We start from the raw sequence: 11718 nt of genomic DNA, 5'->3' as shown, positions 1-11718 counted from the left end.
CACTGGGGAATTAGTAATGGGGTGGCATCTAAACCCTATAGATCAGGAAGCAGTTAAGTCCTATTGCCAGAGAAATTTCATTTTTAAAAACGTAAATCATTTTTATTTAAATATAGTGTGAGGGGTGCCCGGGTGGCTCAGTCGGTTAAGTGTGCGACTTCAGCTCAGGTCTCACATTTCATGATCTCACATTTCATGGGTTCAGTCTCTCTCTCTCTGCCTCTCTCTATGCCCCTCCCCTGCTCTCTCTCCCTCTCTCTCTCTCTCTCTCTCAGAAAAATAAACATTAAAAAATTTTTAAGTGGTTAACATGGCAGATTTTATGTGTATTTTACCACAACTTAAAAAAATCCGTTGTTTATACACAAACCTTTATTTCCTTGTTGATATTACATTTCAACTTTCATAACTGACTGTATCGTCCTGTGTGTATGTTGCAGACCATCTCATTACTACAACAGATTCGTTCAGTTTGAGTGATTTTCTTAATGCACCAATGTAACATGGTAATGTCTTCATAAGAATTAAAGCACAAGTTACAGGGATACCATGTAGATTGTAATTGGGAATTAAATCGAAATATTTCCTTTCCCTTACAGTACAATTCTTTTTTCTAGTTTAGAAAGTAAGTATGAACGCGTTTTCAATTCCAAATGAAGTATGGTGCAGAGCTGAGTGGATACGCAGGAAGGTATACAATGAGCACAATGTAAAGAAACAGAGACTGAAGAAGGTGTGTCCGCATGGATGGCAGTTACAATTTGCTGCGATGGAGCAAAATGAAAAAAGATGTGTTTTGTAAAAACTTTTCAGAAACAATACGGTGGACAAAGTTAAGAGATGTTCTTAGGAAATAATTAATGAATGCGATGAGTTTCCTGTCAAAGGTCAAAACATTGATTAATTTTGTCACCTGAAATCAGGTGACCAATGTCTAGCAGAAGTTCTTTTTTTAACTTGTTTTGTTGGTATTGTGGTAAAATATAATGTATGCATATATTATATATGTGACAAAAGATACCATTTTAACCACTTTTAGTGCAGCTCAGTGACGTTAAGTACATTGACATTGTTGTGCAACCATCCCCCCCATCCACCTCCAGAACTTTCTCATCTTCTCCAACCAAAACTCGGTCTCCATTAAACACTAACCCCCCCCCCCCCCCCCCGCCAACCCCTGTCCCAACCCTGGCTCCCACCATCTGCTTTCTGTCTCTCTGAATATGACTACCCTGGGGACTTCGTGTAAGCTGAAGGATACAATATCTGTCCTTTCTTGAGTGGTCTGTTTCACTCAGCACAATGTCTTCAAGGTTCATCCATGTTGTTGTATGTGTCAGGACTTCCTTCCTGTTTTAGGCTGAGGAATATTCCTTGTATGTATACACATTCATCAGTCTATGGACCCTTGGGTGGCTTTCACCTCTTGGCTATGCAAATAGTGCTGCCATGAACACGGGTGTACAACCAACAGAAGTTTTAAAGCCATTCCCCGCCCCTCCCCCCCATCTGAGCTTGTAGCTTTGGTCAGCTATATATATAGCTCAGAATCTTACACACAAAATAAGGAGAAAGACTTTTAGACAAATAAAACAGAAAAAACATATTTTTTCAGTTATCAAAGTTTTGTTAGGACATTATCAGGAAAAGACAAAAAGGATATTTTTACTGTGAAAGGTTCAACTAAGGCACTAAACAATTGCCCACAGACTAAAGACCTTTCTTAGAGTATCAGAGAAAATTTGTTCAAAATCTGAAAAACTGCAAATATCTCTCTTTAACTGAGACTTGCAGTAGAAGAGACCCTGTCCAATTAATGTTTTGATACACTTTGTCTCAAAGAATTTCTAAATTTATTAAGGAATGTGTTCAATTCATAGCTTAAAAATATGAATTCCTGGGGCGCCTGGGTGGCTCAGTTGGTTGAGCGTCCGACTTCAGCTCAGGTCACTATCTCACCGTCTGTGAGTTCGAGCCCCGCATCGGGCTCTGGGCTGATGGCTCAGAGCCTGGAGCCTGCTTCCGATTCTGTGTCTCCCTCTCTCTCTGCCCCTCCCCCATTCATGCTCTGTCTCTCTCTGTCTCAAAAATAAATAAATGTTAAAAATATATATATGAATTCCTGGCATAGGTTTTTTTGAGTCTTGCCATAGTGAAGTTACTGCTCTCTAAGACTATTTACTAAAAGGGATGAAGATATTTCCTATATGGTATTTGAAGTCTTGTACTTATGGTTCCAACAGCTGTTGGATTATACCACTGAGATTACACGTTTGTTAAATTTTATATATATATATAATATATATATATACACACACATATATACATATATATATACATATTATATATATGGTAGCATATATATATATACACATATATATATATGTAGCAAGCTATGATTTTAATACTTGGGGACAGGCAATTGCTTTTGCTTACTAAAGTTGTGTTAATAACACATCGGACTTTGATTTCACCACTCCAGTTTTAATTTACCCAACTAATTAAAAGTGATACATCTCACTTGCAATTACAATTCCTGACGGAGCATTCTGCACTCAAGAGGTCAGTTTTCTCACTGCCCTAGCCCCAGTACAAGCAGACTCATCTCCACCACCCCACCAAATCACTTTCTATTGTATTTCCATGTCAATAAGTCCAAAGGACATTGTGCAGCCTTTATTACTCGACCTAGTATCATCATTTTACACGGTTCGCCCTCCCTCTCTTGAAACAGGACTGTGTTTATCTACACAGCATGTTCAACACCGTGTAGCCTACACAGTCACAACGTGGTCACAAGGGATTCACTGAGACAGATGCATCTCTCTTTTCTTCTGTGTTACTTTGAGACCTTAAGTGCTGTGGCTATGGGGGAATGGGTCTTTGCAGCAGGGACACATTCCTGAGGGGGAACGCTTTGCCTCAAATCCAAAGCCATAGTGATGAAACATCCTCCAAGAAAGAGGAGGCCCATGGAGGCAGAGAGATCCATCTGGCTCCAAAACTGCCTTCCTGGAAACAGAATTAGCACACATGGTTCCATTGTGCCATTTTCTCCCTACCCCAAGGGAGTGGAATGAGTGGAAGAACAGAACATCAGAGGAACAATTTATTTAATGAGGAGTGATGAGAAATCATCCCCCAGGGACTTGAGAAACCATAAATACTTCCCTAGCACCCTCACCCACAGTGCAGTGACGCCTGACCAGGAGGAGACCACACCTTGCCTCTCTCACAGACATGATTTGGTGACAGGTTCCATCTCCCCGTCATTCTCTGGTAGAGTCTATCTTCAGCATCCAACAGAGGAGAAAGACGTTGCACAAGTATCCCTTTATGCAATGCCAGCCAATTGAGTCACACTGTCCTAGTGAGTACTAGGTATGAAAGGAGGATAAAAATGGGATAGGGGAAGGAGGTAACAGGGTTGATGATGACTCATGGCCCTTTTTATTTTTAACTTCTGGAATTTATCTCTCTGATTGTTTATGTCTTTTTAGATTCCATTGCTGCTTTTTCTGTCACCTCCAGCTCTAAGGTGCCCTCATTCTAGAAACTAGTGATTTTCTCAGTGTCACTGGCGTTGACACTCCCTCAAATGGACTCTTAACAGTTTCTAACGCACCTGCTTGCACCTTCCTTGTTCTCCTCTAGTGCAGTAGTTCTCAAAGTGGGATTCCTGGAGCAGCAGTGGTATCTTCTGGGAGCTTGTTAGAAATACATATTCCCAGGCCCTGCCCAAGACCTGCTGACAGAAACTCTGGGGGGAGACCCAGAAATCTGCTTTAGTAAGTCCTCCAGGTGATTCTAATGCATGCAGTAATTGGAGAATCTCCACTCCAGCAAGGTATCTCCTTCTCCACCCCACTGCCATCATGGGGTTTCTCCCAGGTTGTATACACTCTGTGATACATGGAGTAGGTACTGAATGCCCACTCTGGGCCAGGTGTTATCTGTGTCGTCATTGTGACTGTGAATAGATCTGTCTCTTATTTTTCTTAATGATGGTTTAGAGGTACATAAGAAGCTAATGACACTGATTAATTCTAATTGTGTTTAAGTTGACTTTCTTTGGTGTTCTAAGCGGACAATCACATCGGCAGCTGATAGTAACCAGATTTGCTTTTGATTTCCTAATATTATATTTTATTCACTCTTCTGTCTTATGGCATTTCTTTTGAATTATTGAATTATTGAATAATTATTGAATTATTGAATTATTTCTTTTGAACATTTAAACAATGTTAAATCATTATAACAGGAGGCATAATTTCATTTTCCCCTTTTTTTTGTTTCCTTGTTTGGGGTTTAATAATGGATCTTGGATTAACACTTGCTTTAACAGTTATTCCTGGGGTTCCTGGGTGGCTCTTGATTTCGGCTCAGGTCATGATCTCATGGTTTGTGAGATCGAGCCCTGTTGCTGTACTGACAGCAAGGAGCCTGCTTGGAAGTCTCTTGGGATTCTCTCTCTCTCTCCCTCTCTCTCTCTCTCTCTCTCAAAATAAATTAAAAAAAAAAATTAACATAGCTATTCTTTATCACCTTTCGGCAGTATCCTTCTATGCCATGTGACTAAAATTTTACTTTGTTCCCTTCCCATCAGTAATGGTTAGATTTTATTAAATGTATTTTGATTTGTTTTGAAGCTATAATTATTTTCTGAGTTATCTAATTCATGCTTCATCTTACTCCTTTTTCAGTTTGTTGCTTCTATAGTCAGTGTGAGATTAGCCTATAGATTTCTTGTTTGTATTACATATGACCATTTTTTGTTTCAACTTTTATCCTACCTCCATACTCTTTGAGTACAAAGCACTGGGGATATGAGGAAAAGCAAATTTTAATTTTTTTAACATTTTATTTATTTTTGAGACAGAGAGAGCAAAATTTTATAACATGTGATCTGAACTTGTGTGATTTAAAATTCGGTGGTGAGAGGGACAGATATTAATCAAATAGTTCCATAAGTAAATGCAAATATATATAGCTATGATCTGTGCAGTGAAGCAAAATGCAGGACGCTATAAAGGCATGGATTAGGGGACTATGCCTGGTGGTCAGGGAGGGTTCAGGGAAGGCTCCTCTGAGGAAGAGATGGTTCATCCGAGAAATAAGGATAGGAATGATCACGGGAAGACAAAGGCCCCAGCAGAGAGGGCAGTACTTACACAGGCTTACGTGTACTTACATGGCTGGGGGAAGAATCACAGCATTTTTAGAATTCCCAAGAAGGCAAAAGTGTTGGTTCTTCAGGAGTGAAAGGCCAGTGTGGTGCTTAATAAAACTGGGAATTCGGAAGGAACCAGCATATGAGGCATGCCTGGAAAAGAAAGAAAATCTCAGACCAGCCTCCCTTGTGGGCACAGAGGCAGACATCCTCAGATGAAAGCAGCTTCCAGAGAAGATTTGTGTTTGCTTCCGCCTGAGACCCAGAATACAATTCACTCAGGACCACTTCAGACGGATCCCTCTGACTGAAGTTTCTAGGGGAGGGTGAAGTGTAGTGTTAGAAGTCTGACTCTTTCCTGACAGCACCTTATGGATGGATTCTCTTCCTTTTTTTTTTCCCCACTCAGCATTGTGTGAAAATGCTACTTTTTAACTTTTAATTGTGACCTCCTTTCAGATTTACAGAAAAGTCGACAGAACAATATAAATAGCTCCTATGTATATCCTTTACCAGATCCCCCCAAAGTTAAATTTTGCTATCTTTACTTTTTTCTTTGTCCATTTTTCTCTCTGCCTTTGTCTTCGTGTGTGCGTGTGTCTTCAGAGCCATTTGTGAGAAAGGTGCACTACAAATGTGGTACCTCTTTACCACTAGCTCTTTGATTATTTCCTAAAATCAAAGATATTTTCTTCACATAGCCACGGCACAATGATCAAAATCAAGATAATTTTGCTTATATTGAATAATTAATTATTCATTAATTGAATAATTAATTGATTAATTGAATAATTAATGCAAGATAGTTGCATTAATCTAATGCTACTCTCAAATTTACAGAATGTTGACAGTTACAACTTTTGATGGTTATCTTAAGAATGTCATCTGTAGCAAAAGAAAATCCAAGATCATGCATTTCATTCGGTTGTCATGTCGCTCCCTTTCTTTTTAAGTTTATTTATTTATTTTGAGAGAGGAGAGGGACAGAGAGAGAGGAAGAGAGAGAGAATCCCAAGCAGGCCCCACACTGGAGCCCAACTTGGGGTTTGAATTCACAAGCCATGAGATCATGAGCTGAGCAGAAATCAAGAGTCAGATGCTTAACCTACTGAGCTGTTGACATGTCTCTTAAACTTCCTTTAATTGGGAACTGTTCCTAGACTCTCTTTGTATTTGATGACACTGGCATTTTTGAAGGGCACAGGTCAGAAACTGTGTAGAATGTCTCTCAATTTGGGCTTGTCTGATGCTTCCTAGTCTTTAGATTGAAGTCCTGCATCTTTGGGAGGAATCCCACAGAAGTAACGTTGGGTCCTTTCTGGTACCTCCTACCAGGAGGTATGTGATGTTGCTGTGTCCTACTTTGAAGCTCCATGACCATATGACAGGACTATTATAAAATGGATGCTTATGGGGCGCCTGGCTGGCTCAGCTGGCAGAGCACATGAGTCTTGATCTCAAGGTTGCAAATTCGAGCCTCACGTTAGGTATAGAGATTACTTAAAAAGTAATAAAATATTTAAAAAGAAATCACTTTTAAAAATAAAATAGATTGGATGTTTGAGGAGCCTGGGTGGCTCAGTCGGTTGAGTGTCTGACTTCAGCTCAGGTCATGATCTCACGGTTGCTGAGTTGGAGCCCCATGTCGGGCTCTGTGCTGACAGCTCAGAGCCTGGAGCCTGCTTCAGATTCTGTGTCTCCCTCTCTCTCTGCCACTCCTCCACTCACGTTCTGTCTCTCTCTGTCTCTCAAAAATAGATAAACGTTTAAAAAATTAAAAAAAAAAAAAGAATGGATGCTCAAGATAGGTGATTGGGAATCCTAGACCCTATTCTGTAGGATTCCATTTTGGTTGTGTTATAAAATGGATTTTTTTTTTAATATAGTTGACACACATAATATGGATTTTTAAAGGTTTTTTTTAAGGTTTTTATTTAAATTCCAGTTAGTTAACATACAGTGTAATATTAGTTTCAGTTAAAGAATTTACTAATTTAACACTTACCTACAATACCTGGTGCTCATCACAGGTGGGTGCCTTAATCCCCATCATCACCCATTCCCGCCCCTCACTTCCCTTCTGGCAACCCTCAGTTTGTTCCCTATAGTTAAGAGTCTGTTTCTTGGTTTGTCTCTCTCTCTCTTTTTTTTCCCTTTGCTCGTTTGTTTTGTTTCTTAAATTCCACATATGAGTGAAATCATATGGTATTTGTCTTTCTCTGACTGACTTATGTCGCTTAAGAAGGGTGGTTGCCATAAGAAACTCCATGTTTTTGGGTTTCACTTATAAGTGAATGGAGACCCATTTAGACAGAATGACTGACTTCATAAATGACTTGAGCGAAAGCCATGGTCAACATTTTTATTACATGGAGGGTGCTGGTTTGCTACTAATCGACTTTGCTCTTGTGTCTTCCTTCATAGATATATCAGGTACATGGAAGCAGGAAACCAAACAGGAATTTTAGAGTTCATCCTCCTTGGGTTCTCTGAGGATCCAGAACTGCAGCCCTTCATATCTGGGCTGTTCCTGTCCATGTTCCTGATCACTGTGCTCGGGAACCTGCTCATCATCCTGGCCATCTGCTCTGACCCCCACCTCCACACACCCATGTACTTCTTCCTCTCCAACTTGTCCTTGGTCGACATCAGTTTCAGCTCCACCATCGTGCCCAGGATGCTGGTGAGCATCCACACAGAGAACAAAGCCATCTCTTATATGGACTGCCTCACTCAGGTCTATTTTTCCATGTTTTTTCCTATCCTGGACACTCTCCTCCTGACCGTGATGGCCTATGACCGGTTTGTGGCCATCTGCCACCCCCTGCACTACATGGTCATCATGAACCCACCCCTCTGTGGCCTGCTGGTTTTTGTTACCTGGTTTATTGGTGTCATGACCTCCCTTCTTCATATCTTTCTGATGATGCATCTGAGATTCTGTGGAGATCTCAAAATTCCACATTTCTTCTGTGAACTGACACAGATTCTCAAGTTGGCCTGCTCTGACACCTTCCTGAACCGCACATTGATATACTTTATGACTGGTGTGCTAGGTGTTTTTCCCCTTGTCGGGATCCTTTTCTCCTACTCACGAATTGCTTCATCCATAAGGAAGATGTCTTCAGCTGGGGGAAGGCAAAAAGCATTTTCCACCTGTGGGTCTCACCTCTCAGTGGTTTCTTTATTTTATGGGACAGGTGTTGGAGTTTACTTCACTTCTGCAGTGACTCGCTCCCCCAAGAAAGTCTCAGTGGCCTCGGTGATGTACACCGTGGTCACTCCTATGCTGAACCCCTTCATCTACAGCCTGAGGAACAAGGATGTGAAGGGGGCGCTGGGAAGGCTTTTCAGTAGAGTGGCTTCTTGTCTGTGATGGATCTGCTGGCCCCAAGACTACGAAATTTTATGGATCCTAAGAGCAAAAACTTTGATTCTGGAGTTTACTCTTGAATCTTACACACCTTTCACCCAATTCTGAAGGATCAATGACTTCTCTCTCCTAGTTTTTACAAATTTTTAAACAACCAATTTCCTCATAATTTATGTGATGATATTTCTGCCCCATCTGTTGTCCCAAAGTTATGTCCTCCACTTTCTTTCTTACTTCCTCACTGGTGAGTTCTAACCTGGATTTGGAGTGTTAACTTCAGCCTTGTTGTCGGAAATGTTGATGGAGAGTGCAGTTGTTCATATTAACTTATTTCTATGTGTTTTATTGTGGGTTTGTGTTGTTCATGTGCATGTATTACCAACAGTGTTCTGGAGTTTTTTTTAACTGGATAAAATCTGATTTTAAAACATAATAAAATAAAGTCAATGTTTTAGTGCTTATTATATGGTAAACCTATGTTAGCTGCTCTCTATTTTCTTAAGTATCTTCCTCAATGGAAATGATTACTGTCTCCATTAAAAAAAATTTTTTTAATGTTTATTTTTGAGAGAGACGAAGACAGAATGCGAGTAGGTCAGGGGCAGAGAGAGAGGGAGACACAGAATCTGAAGCAGGCTCCAGGCTCTGAGCTGTCAGCACTGAACCCAGCCTGGGACTCAAACTCATGAATGGCGAGATCCGGACCTGAGCTGAAGTCGGATGCTCAACCAACTGAAGCCACCCAGGCACCCCACTGTCTCCAGCTTAGAGGTAAGGAAATTTGAGACTCTAAAGAGCCCAAAGCAACAGAGGGACCAAGTGGCAAAACCAGGATTCAAATCCAGAACTCGGACCCTGAACCCATATTCTTACCTAACAGGCTGCACAGCTTTTCACATGGATTTCAATGTGTACATCTGAATGGTGGATTTTATTGCTTGGTGGACAATATTTCTGGTTATTCTCTCCTTTTGGATATCTAAGAGAATAGCATTTTCTTTCTCCCTTGAAATTAAAGCTGGCAATATGTTTTCACGTGTCTAATAAAATGTGAGTGGAAGTGTGATGTGTCCCTTCTCCGTTAAAACAAAGTAAGAGCTGGCACATTATTCTTTGTACTCCCTCTTCCCTTGATATGGCTGTTGTGGAGTGAAGTGATCATCCAAAGAGTCTAGAAAGCTGGCCAATAGGCAGAGGACTCCCCTGGATTGTTGCCCAAGTTGGTAGATACTTTTCATGAACAGGAAATAAGCTTTTGTTTGATTAAATCAGTAACATTTTAGTTCTATTACATACTGTTGCTGTGTCAACATCAGCATAGCCTAACTTACTCTGACTGTTATGTATCCCAAGGCTGGAAATCCAAATTTGAGAGTTTACCTACTCTGATGATTTTTACTGTTATGCTAAGAGTAAGTCTGAGATCTCCTTTTTCATTCCTTTGCAATCTTTCCACTTTCTTTTGAGAGCTTTAATTCAATTTTACATTAATACTTATACGCACACACACATGTATATACACATACAGAAACATATGTTAATCTATACATGGCCTGCATCCTTGAAAGAGGAGAATTCATTTATTATTGTGCCAGAAATGCTCTTTCAATGGGAGGTAAGTTCCTCTGAAGTAGAAATCCTGTATATCTTAAAATAAGACTAGCACTGTCCACTTGTAGGACTGTGGAGGTATCACATTGTCTAACTGGACCACTTAAGAATATTGAGTCTAGTTCCCAAAATGGTAATTTGAGGGGCACCTAAATGGCTCAGTTGGTTGAGCGACCGACTTCGACTCAGGTCATGATCTTGCGGTCGTTGAGTTCAAGCCCCACATTGGGCTCTCCGCTGTCAGCACAGAACCCTCTTTGGATCCTCTGCCCCACCCCCCCCCCCCCCCGCCTCCCACACTTGTGTGCACTCTCTCTTTCTCTCTCTCTCTCAGATGAATACACATTTAAAAATGGTAATTGGAATAGGGTTTTTAACATAAAATTCCATTCTGTTAGTGTCATAATTCATAATCTCCTTCCAGTTTGATATGTGATATCTCTGATATGGCATGATATGGGTTGTGATTTTGCATCATGTTAAAATTTTTGTCTATGTAGTATAACAAATATATTTTTCAACAGTTCTTTATAATAGTTCAAATATGTATTTTCTTTTTAAAAATGTTTGTTTTGTGAGAAAGAGAGTACGAACAGAGGAGGGACACAGAGAGAGAGAGGGAGAGAGAGAATCCCAAGCTGTCTCCATGCTGTCAGCATGGAGCCCAACAGGGGGCTCAATCCCATGAACCTCGTGATCATGATCTGAACTGAAATCAAGAGTCAGATGCTCAACTGACCGAACCACCCAGGCACCCCTCAAATATATATTTTCATTTTAAAAATTTAAAATTTACTCCACCTATGATGTATTTCTGTTCAGTAGGATATAGAGATCTCTTCTTTCCCTATGAAAAACAAATTTGTTCCAACAGTTTATACTACTCTTTCCTTTCCCACTGACTTCTAAAGGCACTTTCTAAAATTCTCAAACCACAGTTTTCCCCCTATTCTGAGGTCAAGTATCTGGTCTAATCCCAGCCATGCCATCTACACCAGATTGGTCAGCTTCTCTGTACTTCTGTCAGTCATCTCTAAAATAACAATAACAGATGTCGGGGTGCTTTACATATTAAATGAGCTAATAATTATAAAGACTATGGTGTTTACTGTTGGCTTTGTTAGTAAGCTTTATTGATACTGTTACATGTTTTTATATTCATACTGATAGGCCACGTCTTTGACGTAGGGAGCCACCAGACACTTAGCAGGCCTTTTACAATTGCTATTTAAGTATTCTGATTGGCAAGGAACATGTAGCTCAGACTCCAATGGGATATTTTTTAGAAGGAATCCTGAACTATGAGATCTTACCTAAGAAGAGAAGAGTTTCCACTGTGAAGAAAAACATGATCACCTTCAAATTCTCCACATTGGAATAGAATTGTCAAGCACATTTTCCATTATATTATCATTCTCTCTCCCAAATAGCTAAACTGTTTAGAAATAAAGTAATAAGGGGAGCCTGGCTGGCTCAGTTGCTGGAGTGTGAGACTCTTGGTCTTGAAGTTATGTGTTCCTGCCCCACATTGGATCTAGAGATAGTTTAAAAATAAAATCTTGAA

At 40.2% G+C, this 11718-nt stretch overlaps 1 protein-coding gene across 1 annotated transcript; it reads left to right on the top strand.

Annotated features, from left to right (window-relative positions):
- Positions 1-6815: 6815 nt before the first annotated feature.
- Positions 6816-8940, top strand: LOC106979031 (olfactory receptor 7D2). The gene has a single exon (XM_015076791.3). The coding sequence runs from the start codon at positions 7608-7610 to the stop codon at positions 8544-8546; it is 939 nt and encodes a 312-aa protein (XP_014932277.1). The 5' UTR covers positions 6816-7607; the 3' UTR covers positions 8547-8940.
- Positions 8941-11718: the final 2778 nt, after the last annotated feature.

This window comes from Acinonyx jubatus, chromosome A2 (genome assembly GCF_027475565.1).
Source record: "Acinonyx jubatus isolate Ajub_Pintada_27869175 chromosome A2, VMU_Ajub_asm_v1.0, whole genome shotgun sequence".
Taxonomy (NCBI): Eukaryota; Metazoa; Chordata; class Mammalia; order Carnivora; family Felidae; genus Acinonyx; species Acinonyx jubatus.
The sequence above is the reverse complement of the archived record's forward strand: the minus strand, read 5'-3'. Positions and strand labels throughout refer to the sequence as shown.

Coding starts and splice junctions, on each gene's coding strand:
- LOC106979031 (XM_015076791.3), top strand. CDS start 7,608: ATGGAAGCAGGAAACCAAACAGGAATTTTAGAGTTCATCCTCCTTGGG.